This window comes from Pan paniscus, chromosome 1 (assembly GCF_029289425.2).
Source record: "Pan paniscus chromosome 1, NHGRI_mPanPan1-v2.0_pri, whole genome shotgun sequence".
NCBI classification, from domain to species: Eukaryota; Metazoa; Chordata; class Mammalia; order Primates; family Hominidae; genus Pan; species Pan paniscus.
This window is the reverse complement of record NC_073249.2, coordinates 222,063,491-222,084,370: the sequence shown is the minus strand read 5'-3', so window position 1 is coordinate 222,084,370 and position 20,880 is coordinate 222,063,491. Positions and strand designations below refer to the sequence as shown.

The window sequence follows — 20,880 nt, the reverse complement described above, 5'->3', positions numbered from 1 at the left end:
GCGCACTACAGCCTCGAACTCCTGGGCTCAGGCAATCCTCCTGCCTCAGCCTCCCTAAGTAGCTAGGACTACAGGTGCACACCACCGTGCCCAGCTGAACTGTACTCTTAAAAACGGTTAAGATGGTAAGTTTTACATTATGTGTATTTTACCACAACTTTTAACAATAAAATAGAAGAGCCAAATCAGCAAAGTGCTTGGCACACGGCAGGGTCCCAGTGTGGCTCAGGGGAGGTTCTTTTGCGTCTGATGATCCAGGGGCTCATCCATCTACAAAGTCACCTGTGGGATCATCGATTCATTCACTCATTCAACAGTTTCCGAGCATCTCTAAGAGCCACAGCTGCTAGGAGGCAGTGGAGGAGGCCGCCCTGAGGGACTCGGAGGACCTGTGGGAGGATCCACCAGCCCCCAAGGCTGTAGCACTGACATCTCCTAGGGGCCAGTGGCTACAAGTCCTCATTCCTCAATGTGGAGAGGGTTTAGAAATGCAGAGGCTCAGGCCAGGTGCGGTGGCTCAAGCCTGTAATCCCAGCACTTTAAGAGGCCGAGGTGGGCGGATCATGAGGTCAAGAGATCGAGACCATCCTGGCCAACATGTGAAACCCAGTCTCTGCTAAACATACAAAAAGCGGCTGAGTGTGGTAGCACGCGCCTGTAGTCCCAGCTACCTGGGAGGCTGAGGCAGGAGAATCGCTTGAACCTGGGAGGCAGAGGTTGCAGTGAGCCCAGATCGCACCACTGCACTCCAGCCTGGCGACAGAGTGAGACTCCGTCTCAAAAAAAAAAAAAAAGAAAAGAAAAAGAAAAAGAAATGCAGAGGCTCGGGCCCCACCCCAGCACTGCTGGGTCAGAGACTGCGCTTTAACAAGACCTTGCAGGGTTCACAGCACCATGAGACCTCATGCTTATTAACTCACTTGACTCTGTGGGGTGTGTCTGTTAATTCCATTTTGCTGAGAAAACACTGAGACCCAGAGAGGCCACGTGACTTGCCAGAAGTCACACAGCTGGTGCACTGCATTGAATAGTGTCCCCCCAACATTCATGTCCACCCAGAAGCTCTTTTGGAAATAGGGTCTTTGCAGACATAATTAGTTGTCTGGGCATGGTGGCTCAATGCCTATAATCCCCATGCTTTGGGAGGCTGAGGCAGGAGGATCACTTGAGCCCAGAAGTACAAGACCAGCCTGAGCAACATACGGAGACTCCATCTCTACAAAAAATTTAGAACTTAGCTGAGTGTGGTGGTGTGTACCTGTAGTCCCAGCTCCCGGGAGGTCAAGGCTGCAGTGAGCTATGATCAATCACTGTACTCCAGCCTGGGTGACAGAGCGAGACCCTGTCTCAAAATAATAATAATAATAATAATAATAATAATAATAATAGGCTGAGCGTGGTGGCTCACACCTGGAATCCCAACACTTTGGGAGGCCAAGGCAGGCAGATCGCCTGAACTTAGGAGTTCGAGACCAGCCTGGGCAACATGGTAAAACCCTGTCTCTACCAAAATACAAAAAATTCGCTGGGCATTGCGGCATGTGCCTGTAATCCCGGCGACTCTGGAGGCTGAGGCATGGGAATTGCTTGAACCGGGAGGCAGAGGTTGCAGTGAGCTGAGATCGTGCCATACGGCACTCCAGCCTGGGCGACAGAGTGAGACTCCGTCTCAAAAAAAGAATAATAATAATTAATAATAATAATAATTATTAGTTGGGGCCAGGCACAGTGGCTCACTCCTGCAATCCCAGCACTTTGGGAGGCTGAGAAGGGCAGATCACTTGAGGTCACGAGCTCAAGACCAGCCTGGCCAACATGGTGAAACCTGTCTCTACCAAAAAATACAAAATTACCCGGCCATGATGGCGCACTCCTGGAGTCCCAGCTACTCACGAGGCTGAGGTGGGAGAACCACTTGAGCCCAGGACGGGGAGGTTGCAGTGAGTCGAGATCGCCCCACTGCACTCCAGCCTGGGCGATACAGTGTCTCAAAAAATAAATAAATAAATAAATAAAATAAGTAGCTAAGATGAGATGATATTGGATCAGGGTAGGCCCTACATCCAGTATGAATGATGTGTTTATAGGATGAGAAACAGACACAAACGGGAAAACCCCATGTGCTAACAGAGGCAGAAACTGACGCGACAGCTGTAGGCCAGTGAACCCCTGCCGCCACCAGGAGGCTGGAAGGAGGAAGGAAGGGTTCTCCCCTGGGGCTTTCAGAGGCACGTGGCCCTGCCCTCACCTTGATTTCCAACCTCCAGCCTCCAGAACTGTGACCGAATACATTTCTGCTGTTTGAAGCCACTCCATTTGTGACACTTTGTTACAGGAGCCCCAGAAAACTGACATGGTTGTAACTCAGCCTCTAGGACAAGCCCCTCAGAGCCTGCCGGCCTCGGTAGCCCTCCCAGGCTGAGGGACCCCAAAGGAGTGCACGGCACCCGTGGTCCCTGAACTAGACCGGGGGCCTTCCTACCGTCCTTCCAAGGATAGCGAGCCCTCACCTTCATACGGAATACCTTCTTCCCACTCCGAATGGCGTTGTCCTCAAAGGAAAACTCGTTCTCCCGAATCACCGAGCGGCTCTCCTTGTCCCCCGTGTAGGTGACCACATAGAAGTCGGGCGCCCACATCTCAAACTCGCGTTCCCAGTTGATGATGGTGGAGAGGGGCGCGCTAACCAGGTAGGGCCCTTTGGAGTGGCCCTGGAGAGAGAGGCCAATGCCGTGAGACCACCTGCCCTTGGCCAGGACCAGCCACCCCTCCTGGCCGCCTGCCCCGCCTGCCCACCTCCTTGTAGAGGGAGTAAAGGAACACGATGGTCTGCACCGTCTTGCCCAGACCCATCTCATCGGCCAGGATGGTGTCAGTGCCCTGGGCCCAAGAGAAGCGCAGCCAGTTGAGGCCCTCCAGCTGGTACGGGTGCAGTGTGCCGCCTGTGGAGTCGATGTACCATGGCTGCTTGTCGAACTTGACCGTGGGCTGCAGGGGAGGCAGCGGTTCAGACACGCCCCTGATCCTGGGCCACCAGAGTCCACACTACAGGCCTTTGCACATGCAATTCCTTCTGCCTGGAACACTCTTCCCACTCCTGTCTGTCTTCCTAACTCTTCTCCAGTTCTTGGATGGAACACCTCTTCCTCTAGGAAGCCCTCCCTGACTCCCAGCCTGGCTGAAGTGCTCCCACAGTGTCCTCCCATGGCAGCCCTGTACTTCTCCTATCAGGGAAATTTCCCGACTGTTGAATTCTCTGACTCTGAGCCCAGGTTGTCATCACCACCTTGGTCCTGTTCACTGCCTCCTCTTGAGTACCACACAGTGCCTGGGACATGTGGTCACTTACTCACCATTTTTTGGATGAACAACAAAACGAACATCCATCTGGGGCATTCGCAACGCCCCCAGTAACAGGCTCCTCCACTGCATCCAGACATTTACTTTTTTTTTTTTTGAGACAGAGTCTTTGTTGCCCAGGCTGGAGTGCAGTGGCACAATCATGGCTCACTGCAGCCTCAATTTCCTGGGCTCAAGGGATTCTCCTACCTCAGCCTCCCTAGTAGCTGGGACCACAGGCACACCACCGTGCCTGGCTAATTTTTTGTAGAGGTGGGATCTCACTACGTTGCCTCAAACTTCTGGGTTCAAGCGGTCCTCCCACCCCGGCCTCCCACAGTGCTGGGATTACAGGCATGAGCCACCATGCCCGGCCCATTTGCCTCTTGATCCTGCTCCAGGTCACTGGCCCCATGCAGTCCTCCCAATGGACCAGGCCCATCTGCCTTTCCCCAGCATCTGACAGGCGCCTGATAGTCCCAGGCCAGGCCCTCCGTGTTCTGTGGATACCCACCAAGGGCCCCTAGAAGACAGTGTGTCTTCTGAAACAGCTACCCAGGGCTCACTGGCCCTCGTCTCCTCAGGGCCAACCCAGGGCCAGGCGCTAGTGGACACCCAGGGAGCTCTGCTGAATGAGTCATCCTGGGTCTCCTCCCAGGTGAGTGGTGTGTAAGTAGCATGTCAGCTGCAGTGTTATGAGGGGCCTTCCAGCTGTCCTAGCCTACATGGGCATGACACTGTCTGCATAAGCCATGAGGGCCCAAGGAAACATCCTTTTGAGAACACACACCCCTTGCACATTCAAGTCTGAGGTGGGCAGGCCCTGGCAACCCCACCCACTGCTGCCCCACCCTCCCCACTCACGTCCACAATGGGCGTGTCCGGCGGCTTCTCCTGCTTGTCATCCCTCAGCTTCTTGCCCTTCTTGAGCAGCCTCTTGGGCAGCCTGGTGTCTTCTCCCAGCATCAGCTCCCTGGGAAACGGCATTGGAGGCAGGTGAGCAAGGCTCAGCCCAGGAGCAGGTCCCGGCAGCCTGTGCCTAGCAGCCGGATCCCTGCGACCCACCTGTGGCCCCAGTAGGCCTGCTTGAGGTTGTCGTAGTAGGGGATGTCGATGTCATCGATCTCCCAGGTGCACTGGTCGTAGGGCAGGTCTTTCCACTTGATCAGGTAGTGCACATCCCCCTTCTTGTCAAAGCTGCAACACAGTGAACAGATGTGGGTCGCTCAGAGCAGTGGCCACAGCACGGGTTTGATGAAGGGCACCTCCCAGGATGCAGAGCCATTCACACCCAGGGTCCCCTCGGATGCTGAGTCCAGCCAGGAGGAGGAGACGAGGGCAGAAGCTCCAGGGAGGTGCAGCGGCTTGCCTGGGGCCACACAGCGAATGAGAGGGGGATGTGGCAGAGCTGGAGAGGGACACGGAGGCCAGCTAACAGAGGAGCAATGAGCCAGCCTCCCGCATCCTTTGCAGCCTCTGTGGCAGGGATGAATCCCATTTGTCACAGGGTCTGGATTTTCACAGGAGTTCTGGATTTCTAAGTTGGAAAGTTCTCCTTCCTGCCAATGGACTCAGTTTTCTAACTTAAAATACGCAAAGGACTTGTGCAGTGCCCACGTAGGGTGAGGAGTCATCTCTGCAAAGTAGATAAGGATGCAATTCCTGCGTGTGAGGTGGTCTCTTCTGGGGACACAAAGACCCAGTGACCAAGCCCAGCAGCACACAGCTTGATTCTGGCCACCGGGAGGCTCCTTAGGGCCTCCCACCCACCCAGGCTAAGGCAACCAGGCCAGAGGAGTGCTGGAGGGCCGGGCCGGGGCTTGGCTACCCCACACAGCAGTGCCGAGGCGGCACACAGACCCGGTGAGCAGCGGCTACTGCGGGCCTGAGGCCGTTAAGAGAAAGACCGATCCCCAATTACCACGGCAACCGATGTTTGTTTGTTTTCCCATACATAATTAATTGTTTTGCAGATTGGGGGAACAAATCTGGGGGAGATTCACCTACCCCACTCTGGGGCAGAGAGAAAAACTACCATGTATATTTTTAGCATGTAATTTAGTAAAGGTAGAAAACCATGGGCCAATTCATTGCCGGGCTCAGGTTCCCACAGGAACTGACCCTTGAAGGTCATTCTCAGGGAGGCCTGGGGAGGAAAAGGGGGGTGTCCCATAGTTGAAGGGGGCAGTTTTTCAAATTCCGCGACCCTCCTACTGAAGACCACCCACAGCCAGCCTCTGGCAAGCTCCTGTCACCCGTGCAGCAGCCTGTTCCCTAAAAGGGCCTCAAAGCTCAGCAGATGGGAACCGGGATTGAAATCTGAACATCTGGCTCAGGCTTTTAACCTCTGCTCTACCCAACAGCTGCCTGAAGCCAGAAGCACTGAGTGTCAGAGGCCACCGATCCTAAGCCCCTCAAAAACAGAGGCCACGGGGTAGCTGGGATGGGGAGCACAAGCTCCAAGCTGCCACCAGGCAGCAGGTACTCTGGGCCCCACCCCAAGGCCCATCTGTCAGCCACCACCAGTTCTCAAGCACCTCAACTCAAGAATCAGCAGGCATTCCCACCACCCACCAAATCAAAACCAAAGCCCACGGGCCTCCTGCCTCTGGCTCTTTGTGCCAGCCTCCTGCAGCCTCTGATTGCTAAGGCATCCCAGGGAACTGCCAGACTGCTCCAGGAAGAGCTGTTGCTGGGGCACTGGGGGGTACAACAGTAGCTAAGAAAGCAGGTCCTGCAGTCAGAAAGCATGGGGTTCAAATCTCAGCTCCACCCCATGGCTGTGTGATTCTAGCGACTTAACCTTGCTGTGCCTATTCTCACATCAGTAAAACAGAGGTGAAAGTAAGACGCCTCCCTCCCGGGGTAGGCAGTGCTCAGTACAGCCAGCTGCTGTTACAAACGCAGGGAAATGTGGACATACTCCCACACCTCGGGCGTCCCTCATCCTCAGAACCCTCTTGCTGGTATCAAGCACTAACCCAGCATGAGGGTCCCGACGCCCCAGGGGTGTGAACACGTATGCATGAGTGTGCCGGCATGCATGGGACGGCCCCTCTAGCAGGTCAGGCAGATCTCCAGCACTGGGAACCCTGGGCCCTTCCTTGTGCCCCTGCTGTGCCCACATGTGGTTCTGCACGGCAGCCCCAAAGCAAGGGCCCTGGCACCCTGCGCTGCACCCATTTTACAGGGCAAAGAAGCTGACGTGGCCCGGCCCCAGCGATGGGCAGGGTGGCCGCCTGCAGGCACACACCTATGGTTCAGGATTCGGTGAATCATCATCCACTCTGGCTTGATGCCATAGCGGTAGAAGCGCTCCTCCATCTTGGCATAGAGGGGGTCCTTGTTCTTCCTCTTCTCGCTCTTGCCGTCTTCATCCCCAGAGCCGTAGTCAAAGGGGGGCGGCTCATCCATGTCGTTCTTTCTTTGGTAGTTGCGATACATCACCGTGTGGTACAGCTCCAGCTGCTCATGGAGCGGCACAAAGTCACAGAAGGGAGATGGGCCATGGTCCCCTGCCTCTCCCTACCCAGCTCCTCTAGCCCCAGCCCAGGTCCCAGGCAGGACAATCCTCCCGCTCAGCACCACCCCAACTCCCAACAGCACCCCTCAGTCAGAGGCGCTTCAGCCCCTTCCCGCCAGCCCAGGAGGGTCCAGGGCTCACCAGGTCCCGGGCCTTAGCACAGCCACCCTCCCGGGCACTCACCTGTAGCTCCTTCACCCAGGAGCAGTGCCAGTAGGACAGCCCTGCCCACTTGACAAAGAACTCTCTCTCAGGGATGCCCTCCAGGGGCTTGGGTGGAGGGAGGCTGGGCTCCACGTCAGGCCCCGGCAGCCCCACCATGAAGGGGGCAGGGGGCTCCGTCCACCTCCAGTGTAGAATCCGCTGGACTTTGCCCTTCAGTGGGGGGCACTGTGGACAGAGAAGGGTCCCCAAGGTGGGGCTCAGCTGCAGGGCCCCACCCTGAGGCTCCCATGACAGCAGGCTGCCATGCAGGCTCCTCCCATCAGTGCCACTGCCCCCAAGTCAGAACAGTACCACGGTGACGCCATGACATCCACCCCGTCCCCAGGAGCCGCATGGGTCATGCACACAGGAGATGGGCAGTGGGGGTCTGTGAGACCACGTGGCCCTTTCACTCAATGGTGAACTTATCGGCACCCAGAATATCTGAGCCAGTGTAGGTGAGACTGCCACGTGCATAGGACAGAGGGGGAAACTGAGGCCCACTCGGCAAGGGACAGCAGAGCAGGGAGCAGAACATGAGATTCTGGACTTCCCCTACCTTAGGTCTTCCCATTGCCCCCTGAAAAGAGGTCACATCACTGTGTGATCCCCAATACTCAGGGAGCATGAGCCCCGTGCTGGAGCCCAGGGACATGGCAGCCCCATCCACCATCCCTCACCCGGGGCAGGACTGCACCCAGGCACCGTGCGTCTAGGCTGGGACAATGAGGCCCCATCTCTGGCAGCCCACAGACACACTGCAGGGGCCCTGACAGATGCTAGGGTGACAGGGAGCTGCTGGCTGGCAAAGGCAAGAAATACAACAGCCACAAACCACACCACTCGGGCCCTGAGATGGGTGGGAGCAGCCTTGGCCCTCCAAGGAGGCGGTGCTGTCTGACTGGACAGGGCCGGGGGTGACTGATTCAGGGAGACAGCTCTGGTGGGGATAGCAGGTCCCAGCTTTGCTACTACCTGTCCTCAGAAACTCGTCCAAGCCTCCAGAGCCTGCTTTCCCATCTGTAAAATGGCCCACCCCTTCCTCCATCTACCAGATTTGTGGTGCCACATCACACCTGAAGGCATTCTGGAGGTGCAAGGTACACCACACAGCCAGCCTTCCTTTGGCCTTGGTGACAGCAAAGGCCGAGAGGCAGAGGAGGAGGAGGAGGACATGGGAGGCAGGAGAGGCTCCTCCACTGGCTCTTGGGGGAGTGGAAGAGGGGACCCTTCCTACCCAGGCTATGGACCCTCCTACCCCCATCCCAACCCCTCAGGGAAGAAGCTGAGAGGAACCCCACTCCTGCCCCCCTCGCATCCCCAGGGCCTTCCATCAATCCTAGGAAAGTAAAGAAGGCTGCACCCCTCAAAAGGGTCCTCCCCTGGCCCCTACACAGACACAGACAAGTATGCGCACGGATGCACGCACACACATACACACACACAATGCACACAGGACAGCCCAGGGCTAAAGGCGGCACAGCCCAGGACCTGAGGGGTGGGGGATCTGGCACCACGGGGGGCAGGACAGACGCTCAGAGCAAGGGGCCTTCCGATGTCTACTGTGATTGGGGGGTGACGGATGGCGGATGCCCCTCTTCCTGTAGAAACTGACGCTCCCGCCCTAGGAGCCTCCTGCCCTAGAAACCTCCTGCCCTCTCCCTATCCCCAGCCTTGGAACAGGAGCCAGGTCTGGGGTGGCTCCAGGAACCTGAATTTGAGTGGATAGTTCTGCCCTTGTGTGGCCTTAGGCAGGTCACTCTGCTTCCCTGAGCATCAGTTTTCTCATCTAAAAAGGGAGTAACATGCCTGGTGCCAGAATACTCAGTAATGTTAAAGGACACTATGATGGATGTGGAGCCCTTGCAGAGCACGTGGTCACTGAACAGTGGTCGCGGTGTTGGCATGATCACCACACCTGTCTGCCTTTCCCTAACACTCATGCCTCCCGTCTCTAGGGGAGTCAGACGCGGAGAAGGGCGCGAGGAAGCTATTGTGGACGGGGCCTCGAGCAGCGCGGGCGAAGCTTTGCGGGATCGGCTACCGAGGCGGGGCAGGAGCCGGCAGGGGCGGGGCCTTTTGAGGAGGGCAGGCCTTCCCCTGGGGGCGGGGCCTGTTCCTGGGGTGGGGCGGGGCGTCCGGCGCGGGGCGGGCGGAACACTCACAGTACAGCGCGGGCAGAGCCATTCACCGTTTGGGATCTCGGGCAGCGGCGGGTTGAGGCAATGCAGGTGGTAGGAGGAGGGGCAGGCGTCGCAGCAGAGCAGCTCGCCCCCGTCCTTGCACACGCGGCAGAACTCCATGTGGTCGTCCTCCTCCTCCTCCTCGCAGCCGCCCTCCTCCTCTTCATCGTCGTCGTCCTTCGGCTCCCACTGGATCCCCTCCTTCTCCTGGGGGAGGAGGCCAGGTGGAGGCACCCTGGGCGGGGTCCCCGCTCCACCAGGCCCGACTCCTTCCCTCCCCTACAGCATCTCCCCGCATTCTGCCCCCAAATGAGGGCACAGGGGTGGGGGAGCCAGGCGTGGCCCCGCCCCCAGCCCGGGGCTCTGCCAAGGCTTACACAGTGGGGGCAGCTCCACTTGCCCTCGGGAGCCTTCTCCAGCTCTGGGTCCAGGCACACGAGATGGTAGGCCCTCGGGCAGGTGTCGCACAGGATGATCTCCCCACCCTGCTGGCACACCTCACAGTAATCCTGGTGGTCTGTCTCATAGCCGTCACCATCATCAACTAGGGTAGGGGAGAGGCAGTCATGGAAGGCCTCATCCACACTCCCAGCACACAACCAACTGCATCACCCCAGGCCAGACAGGCACAGAGTAGATGTCTAATAGAGGGCGGATGGAAAGGTGGGTGGGTGAATAGACTGATGGTTGAGGTGGTAAAAGGGTGAGGAGATAGAAGACGGATAAAAGGAAAGAAGGAAGGAAGGAAGGAAGGGTAGGAGAGTGGGTGGATGGGTAGAAAGATGAATGGATAAATGGATGATGGATGGATAGACAAATGGATGAATAGATGAATGGATGGACAAATGGATGGATGGATGGATGGATGATGAATGGACAAATGGATGGACAAATGGAAATGGGTGGACTGATGGATGGATGGATGGACAAATGGATGGATGGATAGGTGGATGGAAGGATGGATGGATGATGAATGGACAAATGGATGGATGGATGATGAATGGACAAATGGACGGATGATGGATGGATGGATGGATAGACAAGTGGATGGATGGATGTATAGATGGATGAATGGACAAAAGAATGGATGGATATATGGATAAACCAAATGGATGGATGAATGGATGGACAAATGAATGGATGATGGATGGATGGACAAATGGATGGATGGATGGATGGATGGGCAAATGGATGAGTAATGGATGGACAAATGGAAGGATGGATGCATAGATGGACAAATGGATGGATAGATGGACAAAAGGATGGATAGATGAATGAACAAATGGATGGATGGGTGGACAAATGGATGATGGATGGACAAATGGATGACGGATGGACAGAGTGGTAGATGGATGGATGGATGAACCAATGAATGGATAATGGATGGACAAATGAATGGATAACGGATGGACAATGGATGGATGGATGATGGACGGATGGACAAATGGATGATGGATGAATGGACAAGTGGATGGATGGATGGGATGGATGGACGGATGAATGGATGGACAGATGGATGGATGGACAAAAGGATGGATGGATGAATGGATGGATGGATGGATGGATGGATGGACAAGTGGATGGATGGATGATGGGATGGATGGATGGATAGACGGACGGATGAATGGATGGATGGATGGTGGATGGACAGCTGACAGATGGATGGACAAATGGATGGATGATGGATGAATGGCTGGATGGATGAAGGATGGATGGATAAAAAGAAGGGACTGAGGGAAGAAGGGAGAAGGAGGGATGGGAAGGAAGGTGAGGGGACAGATGGGTGTTAAGTGGGTGGGGGGTGACTGAAGGGAGGATGGCGATGGGATGAAGCACTTCCCTCTCCAGTCACTGCTAATGCAAATGCCCTGGGGTAGCTCCCACCATAGGTTCCTTGTTCTTTCCTTACTGGGACAGGATGCCCCTCCCCAGACAGTAGAAACCAGGGCCCCACCTGGCTGAGACATGAGGATGCCCTCCCCCTGCTTCCCACGGGGAGGTTCCATGCCCCGCACATCCACCCGGCAGGCCGAGAACCGTCCATATGGGGAGTCCTACTCGTGCCCCACTACATCCACCCAGCAGGCCAAGAACTCTCTGGAAGGGGAGTCATACTCCTCTTCTTCTTGCGCCTCCTCTTGCTCTTCTTGCCCAGGGCTGCAGAGCATTCGGAGCGCACGGAGGCACTGTGGATGCTGGCGCTGTCGAAGTCCGACTCCTCCCTCTCATCTTCTTCACTCTGCAGGGGAAGACAGGGTCCTGTGATCCCAGGGCTTCACCCAGAAGGCTTCGCTGGCCCAGGCAGTGGGGTGGGACAAAGCACAGAAGAGGCTCTGGAGACACAGTGCTCTCTGTGATTCACCTCAGCCCTCCACACAGCTGAAAACCTCACATTACAGCCTACCTGTCCAGCCTGATGTCCCATCGCCTACCCAGAGCCCTGCTCTCCAGCCTCAGACACTTCCCACAATTTCCACCTCTGAACAGCTTCCCAGGCCTTGCCCTCCATCCTGCCAAACTCCTAAACATCCTTCAAGGGGCAGCCCTAGGGACACCTCCTCCAAGAAGTCTTCCCAGATCTCTCCTTTACTGGACCTACTGTGGCTGCCTGTGTGCCAGGTCTGGCCTGTCCTGTCTGACTGGTACATCATGGGCTCTCCACCAGCAAACATGCCTGCCAGGTGACGAGTGCTACAGGACCACGGCCCACTGTGGCTGAGCAGCGGGCCTGGTACACAGTATGTGCTCAACAAATATCTGCTAAGCTGAACTGGACTGTCAGCTCCAGGGCGGGCCACACCTTCTCTCCATGCTCCCATCCAGACCTAACACTGGCTCCTGCCATGGTGCAGGGAAAGAGCTTCCAACTCCACCCCACTGCAGGGCTGGGGTGAGGTGAGGGAGGCAGCTACCTGTGGGGGTGAGGAGGGCGAATGTTCCTCACACTCACAGAGAAAGGGGGGCCCCAAGGCTGAGTAAGACCTGGGCTTAGCGTCTGAGCCTGGGCCCAGAGCTGGCCCTGAGGACAGGAGGAGGTAACTGGGGCTCCAGCCAGCCTGATCCTGCCCACATACCACTTCTCTAGGGTCCAGCCCCCACCCAACTACTCCCCCCGAGAGCAGACCTGGGTGCTGGGCAGCCAGGCCCCACCAGGACAGATCCCTCCACCTCCTGCCCAAATGGAGTTGCAGCTGTGGACAGCAGGAGCCAGGACTGAGCTCCCACTCAGGAGGGTGAGCCAGGGGAGCACTCCCTGCCCAGAGTCCAGGCTAGAAGGGCCCTTGGAAGGATTCAATCTAAACTCCTCATCACACAAATAGAGAAACTGAGGCCCAGCACACCTGCATGTAGGATGGAAGGAGAATAGTGGAGGGGTGCGACCTGCCCCAGCTAGTTTGTAATGAACTGAAGGCCCTCGCCTGGCCCCTGCGTGCTCATGTGCAGACACACACGCATGCAAACGCACACGCACACACGCACACACTCACCGAGGAGCCTTTCTTCCTCTTGTTGCTGATCCCTCCGAAGCGGAACTTGAGCCTGGCCGTCTTTTTCCCTTTGCCCTTTTTCTTCCCATCTTTGGAGCCTTTGATCTTCTTCCTCACTCCAGGCCCTGAAAAACAGCAGTGATGATAGCCAACCACTGCCACCACTGACGGCCTGCTTCCTGCCATCATCTCACTGAGCTCTCGGTTACCCAATAAGGAAAGGGTCATTTCTACCATCACCCCGTTTCAGATGAGATGCCTGAGGCTTGGAGAGGTAAACCCCTTGCTTAAAATCACACAGCAAGTGAGGCAAAAACCAGACGACGGCTCTGACTGGAGGCTGCCCTGACCGCCTTGCTGCCCCTTGTCCACGACCCACAGAAATGTGGCCCTTTTGGGAGGATCCCCTATACCATCTCCAACCACTGAAAGGAGGCACTAGCCATCCCCCACAGCCAGCAGGGCCACTGAAGGCACAGCCGCCCACCTGTGGTCCATGCCTGAGCCCCCAAAGGATGTCCTGGAGCCAAAAGGCCTTTTCCCACCTGCCAGCCAGGCAATGCTGGTCCCACCCAAGACTGCTCCACCTCTGCCAGTCAACCCCAGCAAGGGCCAGCAGGGCTGAGGCTGTTTTTATGGAGCTGGCCACAGGGCAATTAGCTACCTGGGGAGTAATGACCCAGGAAGGAAGGGGGGCCTGGAGGCAGGGATGCACACCCCACAGAGGCAGCCTCTCCCCAGGCCGTCCTCTGGCCACACCACACACACGGACATGGAGCTAGGAGCCCAGCTGCACCCTCCACGGCGCCGCGGAAAATCTATTTCAATTTTCCAAGCTCTGAATAAGCAGCTCATGGAATCGATAGCTCAGCAGCTGCAGCGCGAGAGGAAACGAGAAAACAAGGCAGGCTGGGCAGACAGGGGCGGGCCAGGAGCCCCTCCCGAGATCCTGATGGCCCAGACAGATGGAGCAGGACAGGGAACAGACTCTGACCCTTGTCACTTCACCCACCAGGCTCCCTTCAGAGACTTGGCATGGTGATGCCAGACACAGAACCCCAGAAACTAAAGCTCCTTGGGGCTGAAAGAAGGGATCCCCGGAGCCCCCTCAGCCCCTTCCATCAAAACCCAAATCAGCCAGACACGGTGGCTCACACCTGCAATCCCAGCACTTTGGGAGGCCGAGGTGGGCAGATCACCTGAGGTCAGGAGTTCTGAGACCAGCCTGCCCAACACGGCGAAACCCTGTCTCTACTAAAAATACAAAAAATTAGCCAGGTGTGGTGGTGCACTCCTGTAATCCCAGCTACTCAGGAGGCTGAGGCAGGAGAATTGCTTGAACCCAGGAGGCGGAGGTTGCAGTGAGCAGAGATTGTGTCATGGCACTCCAGCCTGGGAGACAGAGTGAGAGTCTGTCAAAACAAAACAAAACAAAACAAAACAAAACAAAACAAATCAGGGCACCCAGGAAAGCTGAGCTGCAGGTGACTGACAGCCCTGGGGAGATCAACGTCCCCAGCCTCCAAAAGGCCAGAAACCTGCACCCAGAAAGCTCCCTCCCCAGGGCCTTCAAGTCACAGGGGGCCTCTGCTGCCTGCATCCTCCCCACCCAGACGCCCTGCCACCGAGGCAGAATTTGGATCTCGATCTCCTTCCAGGCCTGTCCCAGAACAGCCTCCCTGGGAAGTGAGACCTGGCCGTGCCCAGTCCCTCCAACTCCTGCCTGCTTCCCGGATCCTAAAGCTGGAGGGGCAGGGCCTCCATGCTCCACACTGGCCGAGGGCCTGGAGAACAACCGTGCACACAGTGGGTATGCAGACAAGAAGAAGAGACGGGCTCGACTGGGGCCTCCTCTTCCTCCCCAGAAACGGCACAGGCTCAAACCCAAGAGCCTGCCAACTCCCAGAAACCCAGGCTGGAGCCAGGCTGGAGCCTGGAGTCTGCGTACCTCTGGTCCCGCCCTCCCTCCAGGCCCACGTCGGGGGCACCTCCTGGCTGGCCAGGCTCAAACCTCCCAGACCTCTGCCCACATCATCGCCTCTGCTTCTCCACCAACCCCAAAAGGGAGTCAGGCACAAAAGAGGCGACGATGCTGCCTCACTGCTGAGAAAGGACCGGGCAATCCAAGGTCACACAGGCACAGAGCCCTCGATTAGGAGCGCCCCAGCTGCCCCTCCCTGCCCACGTCTGCCCCGTGGCTTCTCCTGTAGGGTCTGAAAGGGACCTCTTCCCAGCGGGACCAGGTGCCCACCCAACCCCAGCCTTACCTTTGCCCTCCTTGGTCTTGGCCTTGCGGATAGGCACAGGCTGGGGCACCTGCGGGGGGCTGACGGCCAGCGGAGGGGAGATGGTGACCGTCTCTACAGCCGCAGCCACCGCTGCCGCCGCTGCTGCCGCGGAGCTGCCCTTGAAGGGGTTGTTGGCGCTGAACTCCCGCCACTTGGCACCCAGGACGGTCATCATTTTGGACATGGGGATCTTCGGGTTCTTCTTGGCAATGAGTGGCCTGTAGGGGGGGAGGCGGGAGGGTCAGGGCAAGGCCAGGTGAGATGAGAGGCCCACCCGACCCCCGGCAGGGCCCACCCCTCTGCCACGCGTGCGATCTATGGCAGCAGCCCCAGGTTCTTGATTAGAGAGATTAGGCGGGAAACCCACTGACCACAGCCCACCCCCAAAACGCCCCAGCTTCCTGTCCACACCCACAGGCCACCCCCAAAACACCCCAGCTTCCTGTCCACACAGTTGGTGATTTTCTCATTGGGTTTTCAGGCCCTGCAAGACTTGTGGGGCCACAGGTGGGCTAGAGTGGGCCTCGGGGTCTCCGTCCCACCTCTACCAGAGCTGAGAGGCCATGGTGGTGAAAGACCCCCCAGGAAAGACTGGAACCACCTTCCCCAAGGGGAAGAGACTCAAGGGCTGAGAGGCAGGGCCCACAAGGGAAGGCCTGGCGGTCTGTTAACATGAAGGGGTCCTGCCCCCTCCCTCCAGCTCCCCCAGGTTGCTCAGTCGGTCTGACAGAGCCCACCCCTACCCCAGGTGCCGGGGCTTCACTCCTCTGCCTCCCTCCCGACTTGGTACCACCAGAGGATGTGCGGGCCTGGAGAACAGCCCTAGTGCCCCGCCCACCTGAGGAACTGGCTGAAGGCCTTGTAGTTGGTCAGCGTGTGGTAATCCTCCTCCGAGAACAGGTAGTCCACGTCGTCCAGGCCCCACTCGGCCATGAGCTGCCCCGAGGACTTGGGCTCCTACAGAGACCCAGGCCAGAGGTAGAGTTGTTGAGGGGCCTTCTGACCTGCACCCCCATCCCCAGGGTCTCTGCCTAGGAGGCTTTGGCACAGGGGAAAGAGGAGGGGTTGTGTCTGCAATGTAATCAGACCATTCTCACCCACCCTAGGAAACATTCAAGCCCCGCAGCCCCCAATCTATGCCACGTCTCAGATGCCAGCCCACGAAGTGCAGGCCAAGTGTTCGACGTCAGGGTTTGGGGAGAGGCCATGTGTGTGCCCTGAACTTCCAGAAAGGGAAATCAGCCAGGTGTGGGCAAGGAGACTGGATGCCTGAGACCAGGCCCCCATCCTGAGATAGGGCTGCCCGACCAGCCTCGGGACACCAGGGCAGGACAACAGAACTTGCCCTCTGGGGGGCCTGCATTCTGGGGATTTGGACAGCAGGACAGCACAGTGGCCTGAAGATGGGAAGATGTCCCTGATGAGGGTGCAGGGCTCCAGGGCTGCCTAAGCCACTTTAGAAAGACATGAGGCCTCCAGGCCAGGGGTGGTGGCTCACGCCCGTAATCCCAACACTTTGGGAGGCCAAGGCAGACAGATCATTTGAGGTCAGGAGTTAGAGACCAGCCTGGCCAACATGCTGAAACCCTGTCTCTACTAAAATACAAAAATTAGTTAGGTGTGTTGGTGTGTGCCTGTAATCTCAGCTATTTGTGAGCCTGAGGCAGGAGAATCACTTGAACTCGGGAGACGGAGGTTGCAGTGAGCCGAGATGGCGCCACTGCACTCCAGCCTGGGTGACAGAGCAAGATTCTGTCTCAAAAAAAAAAAAAAAAAGACATGAGGCCTCCCCAGGGTGCCAGGTATAGCTACGTCAGCCCTTGTGAAGGACAGGCCACTACCAGTTTCCAGTGAAAGGAAAGTGCACTCTGCTGGGGCAGGGGCATGGGACAATGGGCCAGCTGGGGGCACAGCCCAGAGAGGATCCAACTACTGCTGAGGCCTGGGGTGGAGGGATATCCCGGGGGCACAGCCCTGAGAGGATCCAACTACTGCTGAGGCCTGGGGTGGGGGGACATCCCAGGGGCACAGTGAGTTCTCAAGAGAGCTAGCCCAGGGGTCAGGTGACCAGATGACCAGGCCCGGGCTGGCGGGGCTCAGAAAGGGAGGGGCCGGATGTGGCATGGGCTGGTTCTGATCCTGGCTCTGCCACATACCGGTGGTAAGAGGTGGATAAGTTACTTAACTTTCCTGCCTCAGTTTCCACATCTGTAAAATGGAGATAATGGCACACTGCCTTGCAGAACAGAATGACTTAGTGCAGGTGCTTGGAACAGGGTGTGTCAAAATGTGTTAGCAATTGTTAGCACCCAACCCACCCTTTTTCCTCCTTCCCTGACACCCCACTTCTTCCAAGCAGCCCTGAGCTGCCCCCACCCAACCTGATACATTAAGCCAATCAGTACACACCACTCCTAGGCCAAAGTCTGGTCAGGCCAGTCATGTCTTAAGCCAGTCCAGTCAGGGGGAATGCTGGTCTCCTGCCTGCATACCTGGACATGGGAGGCCTGCTCTCCCTCCTGCTGGAGGGGCCAAGAAGCCCCGAGCTGCTGCTGCCCTCATTCTCAGCCACAAGAATGCTCAGCCATGAGGGTGCCTGGCCTGAGCCCAACACTGCCACAGCAGAGGCAGAGTGAATGATGCAAAGAGACAGCCTCTGATAATACCACTGGGTCCCACAACCCCGAAGCCCCTTGCCTCTTAGTTCTCAGGGCCCTGATCCCACACGTCCCTCTACTGCCTAGGCCCCGGAGCTGGGCTTCTGCTCCTGCAACAGGAGGCTGCCCTGAGCGTCTCCCAGCACTGAGAACCAGTCTGCCCATCCAGGCTGCGGGAGGCCTCCAGAGCCCATTCTTGCCTCCTGTTCTGTGACAGTTCAGAGAATTCCTCACACGGGGCCCCCTCTGTGGCTGACCTGCCCCCGTGGACACACATGGCCATTCCTGATGGCACACGGACCCCTTGGTCCCCACCCAGGACAGCAGAGCAGCAGGTGAGCGAGGGGATGATACTGTTACGGGGTGATCCTGAATCACTCTCTTAAGTGAAGCTTTCAGAACTGTCAGCCCCGCAGCGACGATCCGTCTCCGGTGACTCACAACACTCCACTGACTCACGAAATCACCCCAGGTGTCAGGACACCGTCAGGAAGAATCGCTCCTCCTCCCGCACCTCCCAACTTCAGTTATTCACATTCATGATTTCTGCCTCACCCAACAGCAACTGTACTAATATTTACAGAGCGTTTATCTTTAAATCCGTGACCAGCCCAAACCGAGCCTTGGTGTCTCATAAAAGAACAAAGGGAGCACAGTGTTCCTGAGTGGCACTGTCACTCACCCACTGCCTGTCCACCAGCCTCACCCCTGGCCTCTCCACCTTCCCAAGGAGCCCCAGGGTGCAGCCTCTGAGACTCCGGAGCACCTCAGCATGACCATAAAGGCCTGGCTTCCTTCACATCATTTCCCATGTTCCTGGGGATGCTGGGCCCAGGGGAGAGCTGGCCCATCTCTGTAGCTGCTCTGCCCCAAGTGCAGTAGGAGACTCCGGGAATGCCTGCTTGGGCAGGATTTCAGGACACAAGTTCCCTTTCTACCATAAACAAAGCTGTCCAGCACTTCTTGTGGCAAAGACTCCATTTGTTGTTTTATTTTCCCGAATTGCTCCAAGCAAGAGGTTCCTGACACTAAACTTGAGCTCACACTATCTATCACTCTCCCCTAGAAATAGCTGCTCACTCGTGCGGGCAAGCTGTTGGCAGAGCAGCCAGGACATTAGCAAGATGCTGCACGATCTCTGCCACTGAGCCCTAAATTTCATCCATCCTTACTGTGCATGCACACACGCACACACGAGAGCACACGCACTCACGGCCCCATCTGCAGGTCAGGTGGGAAAGGACACTCTGGCCCTTCGGACTCAGGCTCTCGGGTCAGAAGGCTGAGAACAGGCCGGGCGCAGTGGCTCACGCATGTAATCCCAATACTTTGGGAGGCCGAAGCGGACAGATCACCTGAGGCCAGGAGTTCAAGACCAGCCTGGCCAACATGGCTAAACCCCATCTCTACTAAAACTACAAAAATTAGCTGTGTGTGGTGATGCGTGCCTGTAGTACCAGCTACTCAGAAGGCTAAGGCAGGAGCCACTGCACTCCAGCCTGGACAACAGAGCAAAACTCCTTCTAAAAAAAAAAAAAGAACAGGCTGGGCGCGGTGGCTCACGCCTGTAATCCCAGCACTTTGGGAGGCCAAGGCAGGCAGATCCCGAGGTCAAGAGATGGAGGCCGGGCGCAGTGGCTCACACCTGTAATCCCAGCACTTTGGGAGGCCGAGGTGGGTGGATCACAAGGTCAAGAAATCGAGACCATCCTGGCCAACATGGTGAAACCCCGTCTCTATTAAAAGTATAAAAATTAGCCAGGTGTGGTGGCGGGCGCCTGTAGTCCCAGCTACTCGGGAGGCTGAGGCAGGAGAATCGCTTGAACCCGGGAGGTGGACGTTGCAGTGAGCCGAGATCATGCCATTACACTCCAGCCTGGGCGACAGAGCGAGATGCCGTCTCAAAAAAAAAAAAAAAGAGATGGGGACCATCCTGGCCAACGTGGTAAAATCCTGTCTCTACTAAAAATACAAAAATTAGCCATGTGTGGTGGCGTGCACCTGTAGTCCCAGCTACTCGGGAGGCTGAGGCAGGAGAATTGCTTGAACCTGGGAGGCGGTTGCAGTGAGCCGAGGTCAGGCCACTGCACTCCAGCCTGGCAACAGAGTGAGACTCCATCACACACACACACACACACACACACACACACACACACACACACACACACACACAGAGAGAACATACAGGCAAGAGGCTCAGCCCCCTTAAAGGGGGATGTCGCTCTGTCCCCCCAGCCAGGCCTCCACAGTTACCTTTAAGCATCCGTCATCATTATCATCCTCATCCTCATCCTTCTTTTTTCGCTTGGCTTTTTTCTCCTTCTTGTCCTTGAGTTTCTTCTTCTTCTTTTTATTCGGGGAGTAGTCACTGCCTTCACTCTCCGACTTCTCTTCCAGATCCTCTTCATTCTCTGATAGCTCATCATTGCTCCCCTGGAAAAGAAGGGGGACAGTGAGGGCAACAGAGGCCCCAGGAACATCCAGAGTCCTGGGCAGCAGGACGGCCCTGAGAGCTACCTCCTGGCCCATGCTGGGGATCGACCGATCCCCATCACTCCACTCATCATCAGAAGCCACTGCTCACAGCTCAGCCCCAAAGCCCAGCCAAAGGGGCAACCCCAAGCCAGCCTGAGCCAAGTCTTGTCCCCAGTGTCTACACCACAGGAAGCAGTAGAACCTGCAGGTGAGGCGAGGTGAGGCTCTCGTGAGAGCAGGCTTCTCCATCTGCAAGCTCGGCTCAGCCCACTCCAGCAGCCCTGCGGGTGAACTCAGGCCCCGCTTCAGTCATCATCGGGCTTCTATGGACTTTGGGGGCTGAATTAGTTTTACATGACGAGGCATGGACCCAGGAGCTGGCGGTGGAGGATGTGGTCCCAGAGTCAAAAAACAAAGTGCACAGGGAGAGCCCCAGCCAGGGAAGGGCCCCAGCCAGAGAAGAAGAGCCACAGCCAGGGAAGGGCCTCAGCCAGAGAAGAAGAACCCCAGCCAGGGAAGGGCCCTAGCCAGAGAAGGAGAGCCCCAGCCAGGGAAGGGCCCCAGCCAGGGAAGAGCCCCAGTCAGGGAAGGGCCCCAGCCAGAGAAGAAGAGCCCCAGCCAGGGAAGGGCCCCAGCCAGAGAAGGAGAGCCCCAGCCAGGGAAGGGCCCCAGCCAGGGAAGAGCCCCAGCCAGGGAAGGGCCCCAGCCAGAGAAGAAGAGCCC

At 57.2% G+C, this 20,880-nt stretch overlaps 1 protein-coding gene across 5 annotated transcripts in view; it reads right to left on the bottom strand.

Annotated features, from left to right (window-relative positions):
• Positions 1-20,880, bottom strand: part of CHD5 (chromodomain helicase DNA binding protein 5) — a 79,601-nt gene that overhangs the window by 38,635 nt on the left and 20,086 nt on the right. For 4 of the 5 annotated variants that reach the window (XM_034954014.3, XM_034953986.3, XM_034953997.3 and 1 more), the window contains exons 3-15: positions 19,936-20,115; positions 15,864-15,982; positions 15,005-15,243; positions 12,738-12,862; positions 11,365-11,488; positions 9,627-9,793; positions 9,232-9,456; positions 7,046-7,252; positions 6,593-6,804; positions 4,405-4,536; positions 4,204-4,312; positions 2,797-2,988; positions 2,511-2,711 (exon numbers count right to left, since the gene is read on the bottom strand). In XM_034954014.3, the coding sequence (XP_034809905.3) occupies positions 2,511-2,711; positions 2,797-2,988; positions 4,204-4,312; positions 4,405-4,536; positions 6,593-6,804; positions 7,046-7,252; positions 9,232-9,456; positions 9,627-9,793; positions 11,365-11,488; positions 12,738-12,862; positions 15,005-15,243; positions 15,864-15,982; positions 19,936-20,115 (2,232 nt within the window). Of the gene's footprint in view, positions 1-2,510; positions 2,712-2,796; positions 2,989-4,203; positions 4,313-4,404; positions 4,537-6,592; positions 6,805-7,045; positions 7,253-9,231; positions 9,457-9,626; positions 9,794-11,364; positions 11,489-12,737; positions 12,863-15,004; positions 15,244-15,863; positions 15,983-19,935; positions 20,116-20,880 lie in introns of those variants that run through there. The other variant, XM_008975719.5, reaches the window with a different exon arrangement.